This window comes from Phyllobates terribilis, unplaced genomic scaffold (assembly GCF_046119375.1).
Source record: "Phyllobates terribilis strain yellow unplaced genomic scaffold, ASM4611937v1 Scaffold_7__3_contigs__length_470593459, whole genome shotgun sequence".
Classification (NCBI taxonomy): Eukaryota; Metazoa; Chordata; class Amphibia; order Anura; family Dendrobatidae; genus Phyllobates; species Phyllobates terribilis.
In genome coordinates this window covers 155,665,739-155,689,468 of record NW_027362767.1, presented here as the reverse complement: position 1 = coordinate 155,689,468, position 23,730 = coordinate 155,665,739, and the positions used below count along the sequence as shown (strand labels likewise).

At 46.6% G+C, this 23,730-nt stretch overlaps 2 protein-coding genes across 2 annotated transcripts; both read left to right on the top strand.

Annotated features, from left to right (window-relative positions):
* Window positions 1–205: 205 nt before the first annotated feature.
* On the top strand, window positions 206–4,029 carry LAMTOR2 (late endosomal/lysosomal adaptor, MAPK and MTOR activator 2). The gene is made up of 4 exons (XM_073639488.1): window positions 206–369; window positions 1,028–1,190; window positions 2,496–2,585; window positions 2,816–4,029. Exons 1-4 carry the CDS (start codon window positions 302–304, stop codon window positions 2,870–2,872), a joined length of 378 nt encoding a protein of 125 aa, XP_073495589.1. The 5' UTR covers window positions 206–301; the 3' UTR covers window positions 2,873–4,029.
* Window positions 4,030–6,449: 2,420 nt separating this feature from the next.
* RAB25 (RAB25, member RAS oncogene family) lies at window positions 6,450–23,273 on the top strand. The gene is made up of 5 exons (XM_073639487.1): window positions 6,450–6,698; window positions 19,299–19,494; window positions 19,635–19,831; window positions 22,258–22,338; window positions 22,445–23,273. Exons 1-5 carry the CDS (start codon window positions 6,659–6,661, stop codon window positions 22,573–22,575), a joined length of 645 nt encoding a protein of 214 aa, XP_073495588.1. The 5' UTR covers window positions 6,450–6,658; the 3' UTR covers window positions 22,576–23,273.
* Window positions 23,274–23,730: the final 457 nt, after the last annotated feature.

The window sequence follows — 23,730 nt, the reverse complement described above, 5'->3', positions numbered from 1 at the left end:
ATTAAAACGCAAACGAGGCCTGACACGCAGGGCCCGAACCGTTACCAAGGAAACCCAACTTTCTACCAGTTTATTACAATCCCTAAGTTTAAAAATAACTTTATTTTAATGGCTGAATTAATATTTCTAGAGTTATTGTTTTATAAACTAATACTTGAGCTACTTTAATGTTCAAAAAAAATTATCTGAATTTCGGACTGCATTTCCCTGCATGCATTGCGCGGCTGTGGGTTTTGTCTGATCACATGACCAGGTACTTGTGAGGCTGCTCGTCGTGTGGATCTGCTGCAGGAAGATTATTATGTTGCGGCCCAAAGCTCTGACCCAGGTGCTGAGCCAGGCGAACACCGGGGGCGTGCAGAGCACTCTGTGAGTATGAGCGCCACTGCTCTCTGTTATCAGCCACTGCACTAGGTCCCCCCGCCACCACTGATCTCTCCTAGTGTCACCCTGACGGATCCCACCAGGAGCGCCCCCTGTGCCCCCGACCTATCCAGGAGCGCCCCCTGTGCCCCCGACCTATCCAGGAGCGCCCCCTGTGCCCCCGACCTATCCAAGAGCGCCCCCTGTGCCCCCGACCTATCCAGGAGCGCCCCCCGTACCCCCGACCTATCCAGGAGCGCCCCCCGTACCCCCGACCTATCCGGATCCCACCAGGAGCGCCCTCTGTACCCCCGACCTATCCGGATCCCACCAGGTACCCCCCTATACCCCCGACCTATCCTGATCTCACCAGGAGCGCCCCCTATACCCCCGACCTATCCGGATCCCACCAGGTGCCCCCCTTGGCATAACAATTGGTTGATTCCCCCTGACTTAAGTGACTGAGGCTTTCCCTGAATATTGAGTGGCCTTTAGGGGGCAGGATCAGAGAGCGAGACACCTAGAGAGTGAGGACAGGAAGTGCGCTGTGCGCAGGAGATTATCTTCCCCTCCTGGTGATTTATTGTTATTTTCCCGTCGCTGTTCCTCTCCGGTCCGGTGTTCTTGTTGGATGTTAGTATTTTGTGGTCTTCTTTCCCCGCAGGCTCCTGAATAATGAAGGCTCTCTACTGGCGTATTCTGGCTATGGTGACACAGACGCCCGAGTTACAGCTGCTATTGCTAGTAACATTTGGGCTGCCTATGATAAAAACGGACATCAGGCATTCAACGAGGACAATCTTAAATTCATCCTTATGGACTGTATGGTGGGTATTGCTTAAGGCGGCGCCGCCAGGTGTGACCGCTTTAACCCCTTCACCCCCAGGCCATTTTCCTTTTTTCATCCCCTTCTTCCAGAAGCCATAACCTTTTTATCTTTCTGTCGCCATGGCTGTATGAGGGCTTGTGTTTTTTGCTGGATGAGTTGTACTTTTGAATGACACCATTTATTTTACCACACAGTGCACTGGAAAACGGGGAAAAAAATTTCCAAGTGCGGTGAAATTCCACAATTGTTTTTTTATTTACCATGTTCATTATATAGTAAAACTGAGCTGCCATTATGATTCCCCAGGTCCGTACGGGTACACAGATACCAAACATGTATACCTTATTTTTATTTAAGTGGTGAAAAGAAATTCGGAAAATTGAAAAATAAAAATATATACATTTTTTGCTTGTGTCGCCATTTTACCAAGACCCATAAGGTTTCAATTTTGGGAATATGGGGCCTGGGTGAGGGCTTATTTTTTGCGCCCTGAGCGGACTTTTTTTTATTTTATTTTTCTCGTATGCCATTTGCCGATCGGGTTTATTTCATATTTTGATAGATCGGACGATTCTGAATGCAGCGATACCAAACATGTATTTTATATAGTTTTATTTTGAATGGGGCAAAAGGGGGGTGATCTGCACTTTTGTGTTTTTTATCAAACACAGTTTTTTTTGTTTTTTGTATTTACAGCTTACAATGGCGGATTCCTTTTTTTTTATCGCTCATCATTTCCCCCCATTTGGATTTTTTTTCAGTGCATTATATGGTAAAATGAATGGTGTCATTCAAAACTACAACTCCTCCTACATAGACAAGCCATCTTACGGCCATATTGCCAGAAAAATAGAAAAGTTGTGGCAAACTTGCAGAAGGGGGAGGGGATGACATGATAACAAAAAAGGCCTGGTCGTGAAGGGGTTAGTTTAAGTAGACTGACGGCCTCTTGTTTTATAGATGAAGGAGACTTCTGATTATGAGCCCCCCCATTCTGCTCTTTTAAGCACTGATTGGGTGGGATGCCCCCACTAGAGGGTCACGTATAGAGACCTGCCTAGTGCAATGGGGTGGTTCAAAGAGGACCCTTTAAGTAGGACCTGTTAGCTTGTCACAAGAAATGGCCACTATCTCACAGGATCCTCAGGGGCGTGCCTTTAGGCTGCTTTGCATAATGACCTTTTAGCCACGTCCCCTAGGTATAGACCATACAAAGGCTCTGTTCACTAGTTAAGAGACTGGTTTTCTTCATAATGGTCCCCGCACTCGGTTCTACCCTCGAGTTTTGCTGTTTCGCCCCCAGGAAGGTCGCGTTGCGATTACAAGAGTGTCCAACCTGCTGCTGTGCATGTATGCCAAGGAGACTGTCGGATTTGGCATGTTGAAAGCCAAGGTGAGTGACCGTCCATACTTCTGCCCCTGGCTCCAGTCACTGCAGGTCCTGGACCCCATCCATGACTGATATATATGTTATGGAGTGTGAAAGCGCTCCCATACTTTACACTGCAGCTCTGTTTGTTCGACATCAGTATGTAAAACTGGGTGAGCAGGTCCCTGCAGCGCATAGAGGGGCAGGGGCATTAATAAAGGGGCTGTCCATTGACCACTGTGTTGCTTTCGCAGGCCCAGGCTCTGGTGCAGTACCTCGAGGAGCCCCTGAACCAGGTTTCTGCTTGCTGAGCAGCTCTGGATCCACATGGACTGTTATCCCCCCAGTGATACATATGAAGGCCGATCTCCATCCCCAATGCCGTGTTGTGCAGGTCTACCCCTGATCCTCCCGTGTTATTGTTTTTTGTGTTGTCCAATGTCTGGATTTCAATGGAAGCCGAATGCGGCCAATTACAGGATGCCCAGACCTTACCGGGTGGAGGAACCCTGCCTATAAATAGTTAGTTCTTCTTTTACAATGTTTTTTTTTTTTTAGTAACTAAGGAATAGCACCGTGGCATATAAGGTCCTAAATGTGGGATAAAATAGGCTAACACCTGTTTTTAGGGTTAATGTGATGAGAAATGAAGATTCCAGCAGTATTATTATTGGCCACAAGGTGGCAGCAGACACGTGCATAATATTCATAGGGGCCACTATGCAGCCTGTGTTCCCCCATCATTGATCCCCTGATTTAAGCTGCCTGCATCCACGTAAAAGGGGTGGTTTTTTTAGAAAATCGGTGTCCGTGATGTCACTAAATCAGTACTGTTGTCGGATGCAGCCATAACTTTTATATATTTGTCCTTGGGTTACGACAGAGGAAGTTTAAAGGTCGCACAAAATCCCAGTAATGTTATAGTCAGAGCAGTGTTTTATTTGCTGCTTGCAGTACGCCTGCCCCGCCACTAGGGGGGTCCCTTATGAATCAGAACTAATGATGTACAGCTAGGAGTATTGGCTCTCCTGCTCTGGGGGTCTCAGATGTCAGACCCCCAACAATCTAGATGTTATGTCTTATCCTAAGAATAGGTTATCAGTTATTATTAAATGAACACCCCTTTAATAGTAGTTCCGCCTTCTTAAAGATATATTCTTTAAGAAATGACAGCCAAGGTGAGACATATCTGATTGGTGGGGGTCTGACCTTTAAGACCTCCAATGAAGACACTGATAAGCAGGGAATGCTGGGAGATTTCTGCTCTGATGGATGCAGAATTGTGAATACAGCTCTGAAGCACGGGATCAGCAATGATGAGACTTTGTTCTGTATGTAAAATGGACACTCCCTTTAAGACCCTCAGTATCTGGTCCTGGTCGCGGTCTGGAGCCGTCACTTGTTGCCCCTCCTGTATCTGTGCGCTCCTTGCTTCTGCTGAACCAAATAAAGTTTACACCGTCCTCCATATTGTGTGCTTCATTGTGGCCAAAGGAAGACTGGACTGTTCAAATCCATTAGTTCGGCGTCTGATAGTCCGGACCCTCAGGATTATTCAGGAGAGATTGGGAATGTGGGATCAGTGTACAACCTTCAAAGCCAATAAACCATATTGGAGTTGGCACTGGTTGTACCACTATACCACCAGGGACTAAGTCTTGTACAGTGGTTTGCAAAAGTATTCACTCCCCTTTGGCACTTTACCTATTTTGTTACATTACAACCTGTGTATAAATATTTTGGTAATCCGATTTGTGTGTGAAATAGCCTAAGTTGGTGAAGTGAGAAAAATGTCAGCAATTTAAATTACATTTATGGGATCACATAACTAACAATTGGCATGTGCATATGTATTCACCCCTTTTGTGATGAACCCCCGAAAATTTCTGGTGCAAGCAATTCCCTTTATAAGTCCCATGCTTAGTGACAGGACGTCCTCCTGTGTGCAATCTAATGTCACATGTCTGTCAGTATATATACTTTACCTCTTCTGAAAGGCCACAGAGGCTGCAACACTATTAACAAGAGGCACCACTAACCAAACACCATGAAGACCAAGGTGATCTCCAAACAAGACCACGAAGACCAAGGAGATCTCCAAACAACACCAAGAAGACCAAGGAGATCTCCAAACAACACCAAGAAGACCAAGGAGATCTCCAAACAACACCAAGAAGACCAAGGAGATCTCCAAACAACACCAAGGAGATCTCCAAAGAACACCATGAAGACCAAGGAGATCTCCAAAGAACACCATGAAGACCAAGGAGATCTCCAAAGAGCACCAAGAAGACCAAGGAGATCTCCAAACAGCACCATGAAGAGCAAGGAGATCTCCAAACAACACCAAGAAGACCAAGGAGATCTCCAAACAGCACCATGAAGAGCAAGGAGATCTCCAACCAAGTCGGGGACAGAGTTGTTGAGAAGTACAAGTCAGGTTTGGGTTATTAAAAAAAAAAAAAAAATCTCCCAAACTCTGATGATCCCCGGAGCTCCATCAAATCCATTATCATCAAATGGAAAGAACATGGTACCACAGCAAACCTGCCAAGAGAGGGCGCTCACCAAAACTGTAAGCCCGGGCAAGGAGGGCATTAATCAGAGAGGCAGCACAGAGACCAAAGGTAACCCTGAAAGAGCTGCAGAGTTCCCAAGCAGAGACTGGAGTATCTGTCCATACAACCACAATAAGCCGTACACTCCATAAAGGTGGCCTTTATGGAAGAGTGGCCAGAAAAAAAAGCCTTTACTTACAAAAATTGTAAGGCTTGTTTTGAGTTTGCCAAAAGACTTTTGGGAGACTACCCAAATGTATGGAGGAAGTTGCTGTGGTCAGATGAGACCAAAATTGAACTTTTTGGCCACCAAGGTAAATGCTATGTCTGGTGACAAACCAACACAGCTCATCACCCCAAGAACATCATCCCCACAGTGAAACATGGTGGTGGCAGCATCATGCTGTAGGGATGTTTTTTGGCAGCAGGGACAGGGACAATGGATGGTGCGAAATACAGGGATATTGTTGAGCAAAATCTGTTTAGGTCAGTGATTTGACACTGGGGTGGAGGTTCACCTTCCAACAAGACAATGACCCAAAGCATACTGCTAAAGCAACACTCGAGTGGCCTAAGGGGAAACGTGTAAATGTTTTGCAGGGGCCGAGTCACAGCCCAGACCTTAATCCAATGGAGAATCTGTGATCAGACTTGAAGATTGCTGTTCACCTGAGGAACTTGGAGGAGTTTTGCCTTGAGGAATGAGCAAAAATCCTAATGGAAAGTGAATAGAGACTTGCCGCTGTAATTGCCACAAAAGGAGGCTCTACAAAGTACTAACTTTAGGGGGGTGAATAGTTATGCACACTGAAGTTTTGTTATTTTGTCCTATTTGTTGTTGTTATTTCGGAGAGATGGCACTGCTTGTTCCACTATACCACCAGGTATAATATTGGCACCTACCATTGGTGTTGTATATGCCAATAAACTATATGACACTTGGTACTGGTTGTACCACTATACCACCAGGGAATAGACATTGTGTAGAAAATGCAAGGAGGCCGTCACTACGAGGTGATACTTATTATTATACCATTTTATTCTGGGCCACTTGCCCACCAGGAGACGTTAACCTCTGGCTTCTTACAGACTAGGTGAGAATTTATGGCTTGAATGATTCCAATTTCTGCTCCTGAGTATCTAAGCCTGTGCCATGTGATTATGATCTGGCGAGGCTGGCGTATCTAAGCCTATTTGTGATCCTGCCTCCTGGGGCAAGGTATCTAAGCTTTATGTGTGCAGCAGGGACGTGGTTAATAATCAGTTGGTAGCTATTGCTTCACCGCGGTAATTAAAGGGCCGGAGATCTGCATTACCTGTTAGTCCTGAAAGGTGACACCTAATCAAACAGAACGCCCACTGAGTCACTGCACTACACCTGGCTCCACCTGTCTGCCGGAAGCCGCAGGTATGCGAGGAATCCCCTCCGCCAGCTGCAGATCAGCCAGGGGCTCGGGTCACTAGGGCCACACCGCGCAACCAGGGGTGCAGAACCGGTACCTGGAGGGCGACGCAGGCAGCCGATGCCCAGGACCAGCCATGAAATCTGAAGAGGAGGAATATAACTTTGTGTTCAAAGGTGAGTCTGTCCGACCGTCCCTGCACCCAACACTCCCGCTGCCACCCACCGCCATAAACGCACCATCCCTGGTGCCCGAGCAAAGTCCTGCAATCTCACCTTATCATTACAGCAGTTCCCTTTTCAGAAAAATACCTTCTGGGCATGAAGACTGTGCTGGTATCACCTAGACACTATATGGCGGCTTTATTTATGCATGGCGGTATTATAGCTGCTAGTTTGCATGGTTTGGCCATTTTCTAGTGGTATTATTAAAGAACTGGCACTAAATGGTGCGATTATTAGAGCTCTATGGCATTATTTAGGGACTATATGGCGGTATAATAAAGCACGGTATGCACTATTGTTTGTTTAGGAACAGCGAGGAGATGATATTTAGGTATTAAAGGGCACCCACTTTGACCACAGCATGGCACCAAATGGTGAAATTATTTTAGCACTGTATGGCGCTATTATTTCCCCATCACAGATTGCTCTGCCCACTATGGTAATATTATTTTGGCATGGCATAGCACAATTAATTGGTTGTTACATGCTGTTGTTGGCCCTGTATTGTGCTGGTGTTTAGACATTTTATGGCAGTATTATATGAGCACTGTATGGCACTATTATTTGACCGCTGTATGTTGCTGCAGCTCTTTTATATTGGTATTATTTATATACTCTAAGGTGATAATATTTAATGTCACTTTATGATAGTATAATTCACTGGCACTGTATGGTACTATTATTTGACCAGTATATGTTGCTGTGGCCCTGTGTGTATTTATGCTCGGTATGGTGGTAATATTTCGGCACTATTATTTGATCATTAGGATTATTTTTGCACTGTAAGGTGTTAATAATTACTCTGTACAACACTGTTATTTTCTGTATGGCGACATTATTTCTGCACTGTAGTATTACATGTTGCTGCAGGCCGTGTAGGGAACTGTTATGTGCCCGCAGTATGCTGCTGCAGCTCCTGTATATCAGTACTATTTATGCACTGTAAGGTGATAATATTTAGATGCCACTCTATGCCTGTATAATATAACCATTATATGGCACTATTATTTGTCCATGATATGTTGCTTCAGGCCTGTATGTTAGTATCATTTGTATACTGTATTTTGTTAATACTTGGATAGTGTATGGTACTCTTGGTCACTATATAATAGCATTATTATTTAAGCTCTGTATGGCACTATTATTTGACTATTTTATTTTGCTGCGCGCCATGTATTTTTATGGTGGTAATACACAGGCACTATTTTTTGATTGTGTCTATATGTTTTTAGGCACTGTATGGTGGTAATATTTAGATGTATACTGGCGGTTATATTTAGGCCCAGTCCGGTGCTGTTATTTAACCCTTCTCTGTTGTTACAGGCGCTGTACGTTGGCCTTCTTTATGCACTGTAAGGTGTTAATATTTGGATACCGTATGGCAGTATTATTTCAGCACTGTATGGCACACTTGTTAAATGTTATATCTTGTTGTGAGCCCCGTATCCAGGTATTTTTTCAGCACTGTATGGTGGTATTATTAATGCATGCTTTCGATGACCGTGCCTTCTTCTCTACTCACATCCAAAGCTGAATCCAGAAATGTGCCAGTTTCCTATCACCCCGGAGGAAGACGTTGGGGCCCTACGATACCTCAACACTCCTGGGCATATCGAGGCCTATGTATCCATGCCGTCCCTCCAGGCGGAGGCCTAACCTTTCCTCCCAGCACCATGGTTATCACACGGAGTATTTACCTACAAACATGACCTGACCCATAAAACATGTCCTGATAGTAAAACTCCAGATAAAAGTTTCTGCCGTCTAACGACCTCGTCCTGGAGAATAAAAGGTCGCATAAAGGCGTGGAGCTCTGACTTGTACTTTTCATCCTGATCTTCCTGGTTCTTGAATGTAATACTAGAATGACAGTGAAGACTGACACACTTGTCTGCAGATCCAGGTTAAAACAAGTTACTTTTCATTTATTATGCTGAGGCTTGTAGTGCCATAGATCAGTCTTGTCCTTGTAATCTGTGACTAATAATAGCTAGAAATATCCCGCCATATATCAGAGTAATTGTCTCCAGGAGGAAAAGGTCTCATGAGGAACTGTCTGCACGTGATCCGTACACGGAGATAAAAAATACACAGCAGATTGGGAAATAATGCAGCTGTATCTAATCCTGTCGTGTGATACTATCTGCTGTATCTAGTTGTATTCATAAAAATTTGTCTGAAAGAAAAAAATAATAGCAACCAATCACAGTGCAGCTTTAATTTTTAAACAGCAGAATTTCAAATGAAAGCTGCGCTCTGATTGGTTGCTATAGGCAACAACAGTTTTGATCCATAGCAGCTCCATAAACATCCCTCCATTATGTGCGATTCTGCCTGCTGAACCACGTGATCGGCTGAGATACACTGCTCACCAGCCTGGAGCACATAATGGGCTGAGATACACTGCTCGCCAGCCTGGAGCACGTAATGGGCTGAGATACACTGCTCGCCAGCCTGGAGCACGTAATGGGCTGAGATACACTGCTCGCCAGCCTGGAGCACATAATGGGCTGAGATACACTGCTCGCCAGCCTGGAGCACATAATGGGCTGAGATACACTGCTCGCCAGCCTGGCGCACGTAATGGGCTGAGATACACTGCTCGCCAGCCTGGCGCACGTAATGGGCTGAGATACACTGCTCGCCAGCCTGGGGCACATAATGGGCTGAGATACACTGCTCGCCAGCCTGGAGAACATAATGGGCTGAGATACTCTGCTCGCCAGCCTGGAGCACATAATGGGCTGAGATACTCTGCTCGCCAGCCTGGAGCACATAATGGGCTGAGATACTCTGCTCGCCAGCCTGGAGCACATAATGGGCTGAGATACACTGCTCGCCAGCCTGGGGCACATAATGGGCTGAGATACACTGCTCGCCAGCCTGGAGCACATAATGGGCTGAGATACACTGCTCGCCAGCCTGGAGCACATAATGGGCTGAGATACACTGCTCGCCAGCCTGGAGCACATAATGGGCTGAGATACACTGCTCGCCAGCCTGGAGCACATAATGGGCTGAGATACACTGCTCGCCAGCCTGGAGCACATAATGGGCTGAGATACACTGCTCGCCAGCCTGGCGCACATAATGGGCTGAGATACACTGCTCGCCAGCCTGGAGCACATAATGGGCTGAGATACTCTGCTCGCAAGCCTGGAGCACATAATGGGCTGAGATACACTGCTCGCCAGCCTGGAGCACATAATGGGCTGAGATACACTGCTCGCCAGCCTGGAGCACATAATGGGCTGAGATACACTGCTCGCCAGCCTGGAGCACATAATGGGCTGAGATACACTGCTCGCCAGCCTGGAGAACATAATGGGCTGAGATACACTGCTCGCCAGCCTGGAGAACATAATGGGCTGAGATACACTGCTCGCCAGCCTGGCTCACATAATGGGCTGAGATACACTGCTCGCCAGCCTGGAGAACATAATGGGCTGAGATACACTGCTCGCCAGCCTGGAGAACATAATGGGCTGAGATACACTGCTCGCCAGCCTGGAGAACATAATGGGCTGAGATACACTGCTCGCCAGCCTGGAGCACATAATGGGCTGATATACACTGCTCGCCAGCCTGGAGCACATAATGGGCTGAGATACACTGCTCGCCAGCCTGGAGCACATAATGGGCTGAGATACACTGCTCGCCAGCCTGGGGCACATAATGGGCTGAGATACACTGCTCGCCAGCCTGGAGCACATAATGGGCTGAGATACACTGCTCGCCAGCCTGGAGCACATAATGGGCTGAGATACACTGCTCGCCAGCCTGGGGCACATAATGGGCTGAGATACACTGCTCGCCAGCCTGGAGCACATAATGGGCTGAGATACACTGCTCGCCAGCCTGGGGCACATAATGGGCTGAGATACACTGCTCGCCAGCCTGGGGCACATAATGGGCTGAGATACACTGCTCGCCAGCCTGGGGCACATAATGGGCTGAGATACACTGCTCGCCAGCCTGGAGCACATAATGGGCTGAGATACACTGCTCGCCAGCCTGGAGCACATAATGGGCTGAGATACACTGCTCGCCAGCCTGGGGCACATAATGGGCTGAGATACACTGCTCGCCAGCCTGGAGCACATAATGGGCTGAGATACACTGCTCGCCAGCCTGGGGCACATAATGGGCTGAGATACACTGCTCGCCAGCCTGGGGCACATAATGGGCTGAGATACACTGCTCGCCAGCCTGGGGCACATAATGGGCTGAGATACATTGGCTCTGCAAACTCTCACACATGATATTGTGCTGCTACACAATTGTATCTAACCCTATCATTTGAGTTTGAACCAGTGTATCTAAGCCTGTGATGTGACCCCAGACGTGGGAAGTGGTATATACTGGGAGTGTATAGTCTGACAGATGCCGGCACGCTGTGTACGAGCCCAGGCCTTCATGTGTGATACCTTATAGGAGGACTCCATGATTGGCCGCACCCGGGCGTTACGGCTTGTGGAGCCTCTGGGAGGAGGCCGAGCTTTCATGTCACATAAGAAATAGTCGGGTGTGTGATACAACAAGTCCCAACATAACTGATGAGTGGGAGAGGACGAGACGCCATCACATCACCCACTGCTGAGAGGATTCCCACACACTGCTCAGCCGTGTGTCTAATCCTCTCCTGTGTGATACTGTCTGCTGAGCCGTGTATCTAATCCTCTCCTGTGTGATACTGTCTGCTGAGCCGTGTATCTAATCCTATCCTGTGTGATACTGTCTGCTGAGCCGTGTATCTAATCCTATCCTGTGTGATACTGTCTGCTGAGCCATGTATCTAATCCTATCCTGTGTGATACTGTCTGCTGAGCCGTGTATCTAATCCTCTCCTGTGTGATACTGTCTGCTGAGTCGTGTATCTAATACTATCCTGTGTGATACTGTCTGCTGAGCCGTGTATCTAATCCTATCCTGTGTGATACTGTCTGCTGAGCCGTGTATCTAATCCTATCCTGTGTGATACTGTCTGCTGAGCCATGTATCTAATGCTATCCTGTGTGATACTGTCTGCTGAGCCATGTATCTAATGCTATCCTGTGTGATACTGTCTGCTGAGCCATGTATCTAATCCTATCCTGTGTGATACTGTCTGGTGAGCCGTGTATCTAATCCTGTCCTGTGTGATACTGTCTGCTGAGCCGTGTATCTAATCCTATCCTGTGTGATACTGTCTGCTGAGACGTGTATCTAATCCTCTCCTGTGTGATACTGTCTGCTGAGCCGTGTATCTAATCCTATCCTGTGTGATACTGTCTGCTGAGCCATGTATCTAATGCTATCCTGTGTGATACTGTCTGCTGAGCCGTGTATCTAATCCTATCCTGTGTGATACTGTCTGCTGAGCCGTGTATCTAATCCTACCCTGTGTGATACTGTCTGCTGAGCCGTGTATCTAATCCTATCCTGTGTGATACTGTCTGCTGAGCTGTGTATCTAATCCTATCCTGTGATACTGTCTGCTGAGCCGTGTATCTAATCCTCTCCTGTGTGATACTGTCTGCTCAGCCGTGTATCTAATCCTATCCTGTGTGATACTGTCTGCTGAGCTGTGTATCTAATCCTATCCTGTGTGATACTCTCCTGAGCCGTGTATCTCATCCTATCCTGTGTGATACTGTCTGCTGAGCAGCATATCTAATCCTCTCCTGTGTGATACTGTCTGCTGAGCTGTGTATCTAATCCTCTCCTGTGTGATACTGTCTGCTCAGCCGTGTATCTAATCCTGTCCTGTGTGATACTGTCTGCTGAGCCGTGTATCTAATCCTATCCTGTGTGATACTGTCTGCTGAGCCGTGTATCTAATCCTCTCCTGTGTGATACTGTCTGCTGAGCCGTGTATCTAATCCTATCCTGTGTGATACTGTGTGCTGAACCATGTATCTAATCCTCTCCTGTGTGATACTGTCTGCTGAGCCGTGTACCTAATCCTATCCTGTGTGATACTGTGTGCTGAACCATGTATCTAATCCTATCCTGTGTGATACGGTCTGCTGAGCTGTGTATCTAATCCTATCCTGTGTGATACTGTCTGCTGAGCCGTGTATCTAATCCTCTCCTGTGTGATACTGTCTGCTGAGCCGTGTATCTAATCCTATCCTGTGTGACACTGTCTGCTGAGCCGTGTATCTAATCCTATCCTGTGTGATACAGTCTGCTGAGCCGTGTATCTAATCCTATCCTGTGTGATACTGTCTGCTGAGCCGTGTATCTAATCCTCTCCTGTGTGATACTGTCTGCTGAGCCGTGTATCTAATCTTATCCTGTGTGATACTGTCTGCTGAGCCGTGTATCTAATCCTATCCTGTGTGATACTGTCTGCTGAGCCGTGTATCTAATCCTATCCTGTGTGATACTGTCTGCTGAGCCGTGTATCTAATCCTATCCTGTGTGATACTGTCTGCTGAGCCGTGTATCTAATCCTATCCTGTGTGATACTGTCTGCTGAGCCGTGTATCTAATCCTCTCCTGTGTGATACTGTCTGCTGAGCCGTGTATCTAATCCTATCCTGTGTGATACTGTCTGCTGAGCCTGTATCTAATCCTATCCTGTGTGATACTGTCTGCTGAGCCGTGTATCTCATCCTATCCTGTGTGATACTGTCTGCTCAGCCGTGTATCTAATCCTATCCTGTGTGATACTGTGTGCTGAACCATGTATCTAATCCTATCCTGTGTGATACGGTCTGCTGAGCCGTGTATCTAATCCTATCCTGTGTGATACTGTCTGCGGAGCCGTGTATCTCACCCTATCCTGTGTGATACTGTCTGCTGAGCTGTGTATCTAATCCTATCCTGTGTGATACTGTCTGCTGAGCCGTGTATCTAATCCTATCCTGTGATACTGTCTGCTGAGCCGTGTATCTACTCCTATCCTGTGTGATACTGTCTGCTCAGCCGTGTATCTAATCCTATCATGTGTGATACTGTGTGCTGAGCCGTGTATCTAATCCTGTCCTGTGTGATACTGTCTGCTGAGACGTGTATCTAATCCTATCCTGTGTGATACTGTCTGCTGAGCTGTGTATCTAATCCTATCCTGTGTGATACTGTCTGCTGAGCTGTGTATCTAATCCTATCCTGTGTGATACTGTCTGCTGAGCCGTGTATCTAATCCTATCCTGTGTGATACTGTCTGCTGAGCCGTGTATCTAATCCTATCCTGTGTGATACAGTCTGCTGAGCCGTGTATCTAATCCTATCCTGTGTGATACTGTGTGCTGAACCATGTATCTAATCCTATCCTGTGTGATACGGTCTGCTGAGCCGTGTATCTAATCCTATCCTGTGTGATACTGTCTGCGGAGCCGTGTATCTCACCCTATCCTGTGTGATACTGTCTGCTGAGCTGTGTATCTAATCCTATCCTGTGTGATACAGTCTGCTGAGCCGTGTATCTAATCCTATCCTGTGATACTGTCTGCTGAGCCGTGTATCTACTCCTATCCTGTGTGATACTGTCTGCTGAGCCGTGTATCTAATCCTATCATGTGTGATACTGTGTGCTGAGCCGTGTATCTAATCCTGTCCTGTGTGATACTGTCTGCTGAGACGTGTATCTAATCCTATCCTGTGTGATACTGTCTGCTGAGCTGTGTATCTAATCCTATCCTGTGTGATACTGTCTGCTGAGCTGTGTATCTAATCCTATCCTGTGTGATACTGTCTGCTGAGCTGTGTATCTAATCCTATCCTGTGTGATACTGTCTGCTGAGCCGTGTATCTAATCCTCTCCTGTGTGATACTGTCTGCTGAGCCTGTATCTAATCCTATCCTGTGTGATACTGTCTGCTGTGCCGTGTATCTAATCCTATCCTGTGTGATACGGTCTGCTGAGCCGTGTATCTAATCCTATCCTGTGTGATACTGTCTGCGGAGCCGTGTATCTCACCCTATCCTGTGTGATACTGTCTGCTGAGCCGTGTATCTAATCCTATCCTGTGTGATACTGTCTGCTGAGCCGTGTATCTAATCCTCTCCTGTGTGATACTGTCTGCTGAGCTGTGTATCTAATCCTATCCTGTGTGATACTCTCCTGAGCCGTGTATCTCATCCTATCCTGTGTGATACTGTCTGCTGAGCCATGTATCTAATCCTATCCTGTGTGATACTGTCTGCTGAGCTGTGTATCTAATCCTCTCCTGTGTGATACTGTCTGCTGAGCCGTGTATCTAATCCTCTCCTGTGTGATACTGTCTGCTGAGCAGTGTACCTAATCCTCTCCTGTGTGATACTGTCTGCTGAGCTGTGTATCTAAGCCTATCCTGTGTGATACGGTCTGCTGAGCTGTGTATCTAATCCTATCCTGTGTGATACTGTCTGCTGAGCTGTGTATCTAATCCTATCCTGTGTGATACTGTCTGCTGAGCCATGTATCTAATCCTATCCTGTGTGATACTGTCTGCTGAGCTGTGTATCTAATCCTCTCCTGTGTGATACTGTCTGCTGAGCCGTGTATCTAATCCTCTCCTATGTGATACTGTCTGCTGAGCAGTGTACCTAATCCTCTCCTGTGTGATACTGTCTGCTGAGCCGTGTATCTAATCCTATCCTGTGTGATACGGTCTGCTGAGCTGTGTATCTAATCCTATCCTGTGTGATACTGTCTGCTGAGCTGTGTATCTAATCCTGTCCTGTGTGATACTGTCTGCTGAGCCGTGTATCTAATCTTATCCTGTGTGATACTGTCTGCTAAGCTGTGTATCTAATCCTATCCTGTGTGATACTGTCTGCTGAGCCGTGTATCTAATCCTATCCTCTGTGATACTGTCTGGTGAGCCGTGTATCTAATCCTGTCCTGTGTGATATTGTCTGCTGAGCCGTGTATCTAATCCTATCCTGTGTGATACTGTCTGCTGAGCCGTGTATCTAATCCTATCCTGTGTGATACTGTCTGCTGAGCCGTGTATCTCATCCTATCCTGTGTGATACTGTCTGCTGAGCCGTGTATCTCATCCTATCCTGTGTGATACTGTCTGCTCAGCCGTGTATCTAATCCTATCCTGTGTGATACTGTCTGCTGAGCCGTGTATCTAATCCTATCCTGTGTGATACAGTCTGCTGAGCGGTGCATCTAATCCTATCCTGTGTGATACAGTCTGCTGAGCCGTGTATCTAATCTTATCCTGTGTGATACTGTCTGCTGAGCTGTGTATCTAATCCTATCCTGTGTGATACGGTCTGCTGAGCCGTGTATCTACTCCTATCCTGTATGATACTGTCTGCTGAGCCGTGTATCTAATCCTATCATGTGTGATACTGTGTGCTGAGCCGTGTATCTAATCCTATCCTGTGTGATACTGTCTGCTGAGCTGTGTATCTAATCCTATCCTGTGTGACTCTGTCTGCTGAGCTGTGTATCTAATCCTATCCTGTGTGATACTGCCTGCTGAGCCGTGTATCTAATCCTATCCTGTGTGATACTGTCTGCTGAGCCATGTATCTAATCCTATCCTGTGTGATACTGTCTGCTGAGCTGTGTATCTAATCCTCTCCTGTGTGATACTGTCTGCTGAGCCGTGTATCTAATCCTCTCCTATGTGATACTGTCTGCTGAGCAGTGTACCTAATCCTCTCCTGTGTGATACTGTCTGCTGAGCCGTGTATCTAATCCTATCCTGTGTGATACGGTCTGCTGAGCTGTGTATCTAATCCTATCCTGTGTGATACTGTCTGCTGAGCTGTGTATCTAATCCTGTCCTGTGTGATACTGTCTGCTGAGCCGTGTATCTAATCTTATCCTGTGTGATACTGTCTGCTGAGCTGTGTATCTAATCCTATCCTGTGTGATACTGCCTGCTGAGCTGTGTATCTAATCCTATCCTGTGTGACTCTGTCTGCTGAGCTGTGTATCTAATCCTATCCTGTGTGATACTGCCTGCTGAGCGGTGCATCTAATCCTATCCTGTGTGATACAGTCTGCTGAGCCGTGTATCTAATCTTATCCTGTGTGACCCTGTCTGCTGAGCTGTGTATCTAATCCTATCCTGTGTGATACGGTCTGCTGAGCCGTGTATCTACTCCTATCCTGTATGATACTGTCTGCTGAGCCGTGTATCTAATCCTATCATGTGTGATACTGTGTGCTGAGCCGTGTATCTAATCCTATCCTGTGTGATACTGTCTGCTGAGCTGTGTATCTAATCCTATCCTGTGTGACTCTGTCTGCTGAGCTGTGTATCTAATCCTATCCTGTGTGATACTGCCTGCTGAGCCGTGTATCTAATCCTATCCTGTGTGATACTGTCTGCTGAGCCGTGTATCTAATCCTATCCTGTGTGATACCGTCTGCTGAGCCGTGTATCTAATCCTGTCCTGTGTGATACTGTCTGCTGAGACGTGTATCTAATCCTATCCTGTGTGATACTGTCTGCTCAGCCGTGTATCTAATCCTATCCTGTGTGATACTGTGTGCTGAGCTGTGTATCTAATCCTATCCTGTGTGATACTGTGTGCTGAGCCGTGTATCTAATCCTACATTATAATCGGTGTGTAAATATTTTTGTAATCCGATTTGTGTGTGATGCATCAGCACTAAATAGTCTAAATTAGTGAAGTGAGAACAATATAGTCATAGATTAAATTTATGGGATCACATAACTAACAATTCGCATGTGCATATGTATTCACCCCTTTTGCTATGAAGCCCCTAAAAGTTTCTGGTGCAAGCAATTCCCTTCATAAGTCCCATGCTTAGTGACAGGACGTCCCCCTGTGTGCAATCTAATGTCACATGTCTGTCAGTATATATACTTTACCTTTTCTGAAAGGCCACAGAGGCTGCAACACCATTAACAAGAGGCACCACTAACCAAACACCATGAAGACCAAGGGGATCTCCAAACACCACCATGAAGACCAAGGAGATCTCCAAACAACATCATGAAGACCAAGGAGATCTCCAAACAACATCATGAAGACCAAGGAGATCTCCAAACAACACCATGAAGACCAAGGAGATCTCCAAACAACACCATGAAGACCAAGGAGATCTCCAAACAACACCATGAAGACAAAGGAGATCTCCAAACAACACCATGAAGACCAAGGAGATCTCCAAACAACACCATGAAGACCAAGGAGATCTCCAAACAACATCATGAAGACCAAGGAGATCTCCAAACAACATCATGAAGACCAAGGAGATCTCCAAACAGCACCATGAAGACCAAGGAGATCTCCAAACAACACCAAGAAGACCAAGGAGATCTCCAAACAAGTCAGGGACAAAGTTGTTAAGAAGTACAAGTCAGGGTTGGGTTATAAAAAAGTATCCCAATCTCTGATGATCCCCCGGAGCACCATCAAATCCATTATCATCAAATGGAAAGAACATGGTACCACAACAAACCTGCCAAGAGAGGGCGCTCACCAAAGTTCTCAGCCCGAGTGCATTAATCAGAGACACAGCACATAGATCAAGGGTAACCCTGAAGGAGCTGCAGAGTTCCAAAGCAGAGACTGGAGCATCCGTCCACACGACGACAATAAGCCATACACTCAGTAGTGATGGCCTTTATGGAAGAGTGGGCAGAAAAAAAACTTTTACTTACACACAAAAATTGAACGATTCGTTTTGAGTTTGCCAAAAGACATGTGGGAGACTCCCCAAATGTATGGAGGAAGGTATTGTGGTCAGATGAGACCAAAATTGGACCAAAATTTAACTTTTTGGCCACCAAGGTAAACGCTATGTCTGGCTCCAAACCAAAACAGCTCATCACTTCAAGAACAACATTCCCACAGTGAAGCATGGTGGTATCAGCATCATGCCGTGGGGATGTTTTTCTGCAGCAGGGACAGGGAAAATGGTCCGAGTGGAGGGGAAGATGGATGGTGCAAAATACAGGGATATTCTTGATCAAACCCTGGTTCAGTCTGTCTGTGATTTGAGACTGGGACGGAGGTTCACCTTCCAACAAGACAATGACAAAAAGCATACTGCTAAAGAAACACTCGGGTGGGTTAAGGGGAAACGTGTAAATGTTCTGGAGTGGCCGAGTCACAGCCCAGACCTTAATCCAATGGAGAATCTGTGGTCAGACCTGAAGATCGCTGTTCACCAGAGGACACCATCTAACTTGGAGGAGCTGGAACAGTTTTGCCTTCAGGAATGGGCAAAAATCCCAGGGGCAAGACATGGGAAAACTCATAGAGACTTATCCATAGTGACTTGCAGCTGTAATTGCCACAAAAGGAGGCTCTACAAAGTACGGACTTTAGGGGGTGAATAGTTATGCACACTGAAGTTTTCAGTTATTTTGTCCTATTTGTTGTTTGCTTCACATTAAAAAGAGAAAAACAAATGTTCACAGATGTAGGTATGTTCTTTACATGAACCCTCAAAAATATAGTGAAATTCCAGGTTGTGAGGTAGCAAAACACAAAAAATGACAAAAGGCGTGAATACTTTCGCAAGCCACTGCATCTAATCCTATCCTGTGTGATATTGTCTGCTGAGCCGTGTATCTAACCCTATCCTGTGTGATGCTGTGTATCGCCCCCTGCTGGCCTGACCTATCATCTCTCCCCCTGCAGTGGTACTGATTGGAGAGTCCGGGGTGGGTAAGACCAATCTTCTGTCCAGATTCACCAGGAATGAGTTTAACCACGACAGCCGCACCACGATCGGCGTGGAGTTCTCCACCCGGACTCTGACCCTGGACGGTCATCTGGTGAAGGCTCAGATCTGGGACACGGCCGGACTGGAGCGTTATAGAGCCATTACGTCTGCGTAAGTTACATATCCCCTCCCCTCCTAACAAGCAATGCCCCCAATCATAGAAACGCCCCTTTCCATGTAAATTTAAAGGTTTGTTCCACAATCACAACTTCTCACCTCCCCCCTGGTGGGCTCATTTCCTCCTCCTCCAGTTATTACAGGGGGGCTGTCGGGGCGCTCCTGGTGTACGACATCACCAAGCATCAGTCGTACGAAAGTGTGGACCGGTGGCTCAAGGAGCTGTATGACCACGCGGACGCCAGTATCCTTGTGATGCTGGTCGGAAACAAGTCTGACCTGGCAGATGAGGCCCGGGAGGTGCCGATAGAGGAGGCCAAGATGTATGCAGGTAATATAGACCACTAGGGGGGCTATTATGTATGTGTATGGAGTGGTCAGGAGAAATACCGGGGGGCATCTATTTCCAAACTACAAAAACTCCCCTCTCTGTCCTGTACCTGCAAAGTGGGACAGGAACCCCAATACTCCACAAACTGTCATTACTGGGATCACCCCTCCCCCCAAAAATGCTAAACAGACTGTGCCAGGTATAGTGTGACCCCCAAAATGGTATTGTCCCATAGAGAGTATTAATTCCCCTACCATGCAACCTAGAAAGTAATAAGGCCCCGTATGGTCATATGAAGGTTATAATAGCCCTTTGGGCAATTAATACCCTTGAGTGTCCTCTTATAGTAACCATGCTCCCTGAGTGCCCCAATAAAAAACAGTAATGCCCTTATTTAAAACAAATAATGTAAGCTGAGTGCCCCCGTAGCTACCTATATACAGTATGATGGTCCCCACAATTCACTATATTCCATGTACTGCCCCAGCAGCCCCCTATATACAATATGATGTCCCCACAGCTGCCATATATAGTATGATGTCCCCCATAGGCTAACTATATATAGTATGATGTTCCCACAGCCTCCCTATATTATTATTATTATTATTATAGTGCCATTTCTTCCATGGCACTTTACATGTGAAGAAGGGGTATACATACAACAACAATTACAATGATCTTAGACAATACAAGTCGGCAACTGGTACAGGAGAAGCGAGGACCCTGCCCACGAGGGCTCACAGTCTACAAGGGGTGGGTGAGGATACAGTAGGTGAGGGTAGAGCTGGTCGTTCAGCGATATGGTGGAGCGGTGGTTACTGCAGGTTGTAGGCTTGTAGGAAGAGGTAGGTCTTCAGGTTCCTTTTGAAGGTTTCCACGGTCGGCGAGAGTCTGATATGTTGGGGTAGAGAGATCCAGAGTAAGGGGGAAGCACGGGAGAAATCTTGTATGCGATTGTGGCAAGAGGAGATAAGAGGGGAGTAGAGCAGGAGATCTTGTGAGGATCGGAGGTTGCGTGCAGGTAAGTACCGGGAGACTAGGTCACAAATGTATGGAGGAGACAGGTTGTGGATGGCTTTGTGTGCCAAGATTAGGGTTTTGAGCTCGAGTCTCTGGGCAATGGGGAGCCAGTGAAGAGATTGACAGAGGGGGGAGGCCGGGGAATAGCGGGGGGGGGGGGGGGGGGACAGGTGGATTAGTTGAGCAGCAGAGTTTAGGATAGATTGGAGGGGTGCGAGAGTGTTAGAGGGGAGGCCACAGAGCAGGAGGTTGCAGTAGTCGAGGTGGGAGATGATGAGGGCGTGCACTAGTGTTTTTGCAGATTCATGGCTGAGGAATGTGCGGATCCGGGAGATATTTTTGAGTTGGAGTCAGCAGGAAGTGGAAAGGGCTTGGATATGTGGTTTGAAGGAGAGTTCAGAGTCCAGGGTTACCCCAAGGCAGCGAGCTTGAGGGACTGGGGAGAGTGAGCAGCCATTGACGTTGATAGATAGGTCAGTTGGGGGGGTTTAGTGAGACGGTGGAAAGATGATGAATTCAGTTTTATCCATGTTAAGTTTTAGGAATCTATCAGAGAAGAAGGATGAGATAGCAGACAGACATTGTGGGATTTTGGTTAGTAGGGAGGAGATATCGGGTCCAGAGAGGTAGATCTGTGTGTCATCAGCATAGAGGTGATACTGAAAGGTGATATATACAGTATGAGGTCCCCACAACCCCCTTTATACTGCATTATGCCCCCCACAGCCTCCCTATATATAGTATGAGGCCCGATAGGTCCCCTATATACAGTATAATGTCCCCCATCCCCCTATTTACAGTATGATGCTCCAAAGCCTCCTGTATATATAATATGATGGCCTCCACAGCCCCCTACATACTATATAGTGTCTCTTATATATAGTATGATGGCCCCACAACCCTATACCTGGCTCCACAATCTTTCTACTCTTCTGACGTCTACAACGAGCCTGCATGGGTACGCTAACATCCCAAAAGCGGTTTGAGGTTTACAAGCCGCACCGCGATAGAGCCTGGAGCCAGAACTCCTCGCTATATCACGGGATTGAACTGTGTCGGCTTCCTGCGCCTGGGTGGAGCTTCCTGCGCCTGGGTGGAGCTTCCTGCGCCTGGGTGGAGCTTCCTGCGCCTGGGTGGAGCTTCCTGCGCCTGGGTGGAGCTTCCTGCGCCTGGGTGGAGCTTCCTGCGCCTGGGTGGAGCTTCCTGCACCTGGGTGGAGCTTCCTGCGCCTGGGTGGAGTCTGGATAGAATATTTGAGTAAAGCCTGATATATGTATAATTAAAAGGGCTATCCAGTAAAAAAAATGTTCAAATGACAAAAAAGGTGCCCTATGGTCCTCTGCTGATCCCACCACCAAGTTTCCTTCAATGTCCCTCACCCCATCTCTGGTTCTTCGTCCCTATAGACAGTAACGGCTTGTCATTTATGGAAACATCAGCGCTGGACTCCACCAACGTCGAACTGGCCTTCGAAACCATCCTTAGGGGTGAGTGTCCCGTCCTCTTATTTTACGGGGTCTCCTGGTTTTCTAGGGTGTGGTTCTGAGGACATTCTAGATATCACAGTACACATCTGACCTTCTTATCTTCTAGAGATCTACAAGAGGGTCCTGAAGAGCAAAGGAGAAGCGCCCAAAGAAAACATTGTGGTTTTATCTAACGACGCTCCCGACTCCCAGGGTCAAGATGCCGAAACCAAGAAGGCTTGTTGCCGAAACATCTAGGCATGACCAGTCCATCCCAGATCTTAGGAGAAGCTCCAGAGCCTTCCGGGTCACCTGGAAGGAAGACTGAAGACGGAGAACTCACGGAGGAGGTGACTGATCGGAAATATGGAGGACTGGGCTGATGGACCCTGTCCAGATTTGGTCCTCACCGCCTAAGAGCAGCAAGAACTTTGTAAAGTTTTATCTTTGATCACAAGTTTGGTTTTGATCTTTTCCAAGATGTTCCAGAATTTTATTCTAGAAGCTTCCAAATTTGCTCTCCTCCAGAAGAAAGAAAAAACTATCTCTAGCGCCACCTAGAGAAAAAAAAAATTATCAGGCGCCACCTATAGGAAGAAAACTGTATCTAGTACAACCTACAGGTGGCACTGGAGAAAAAGTTTTACCTATCTGGAGGTGAGCTAATTTTTCTCAGGGAGCATTGCTTGGAAGACCCCTACCCCAGATTGATCTCTTCTAGGAGAACCAGGACCCCTAGAGCTGAAAAAACAATTTAAGGTGGATATAAGCGAAGTTTGGAGATCCAGGCCCCATTGGTTAACGTGTACCATTCTGATATGGTTGTTGCCATGTGTTTAATCTGGTTTTATCAATAAGTATTTTGGAAAATTTATGAAAATATGATTTATAAGTGAAAACCTGCTATTCACTGCTTACTATTTGTACAAAAATACATCTTTTTTTTTTTTCCTTAATATTCGTATTGGAGTGGTCAATCATGTAGAAAAAAAACACCTATACATTTTGTTCAGAAAGTGCTTGTAGCAGTGACTGCAGTGTAAATATATAACGGGGAGGTTGAGGAAATTTTGCCAAAAATTTAATTAAAATGCAATTTAATTTTACGTCCAGTAGATGTCCCTGTTTCCATTGGTTTATAAGCAGAGATCTAGCCAGGATTTTTATAGTAAACAGTGACATCTACTGGTAAAATGTGAATATTGTAAATGAGTGAAAATCTACCAGTCTTATTCTGTAAATATTTCCAAAATGGAATCGCAACCACACCAGAAAGCTGTCAGGGAGCAGGGAGCATCGCGTTTGTGTCTGAAAGGTGTCAGAGCACGCAGAGCTATGCCAGAAAGGTGTCAGGACGGGCAGCACTAGGTCAGAAAGGTGTCAGGGTGGGCAGAAGGCGGTCAGAAAGATGTC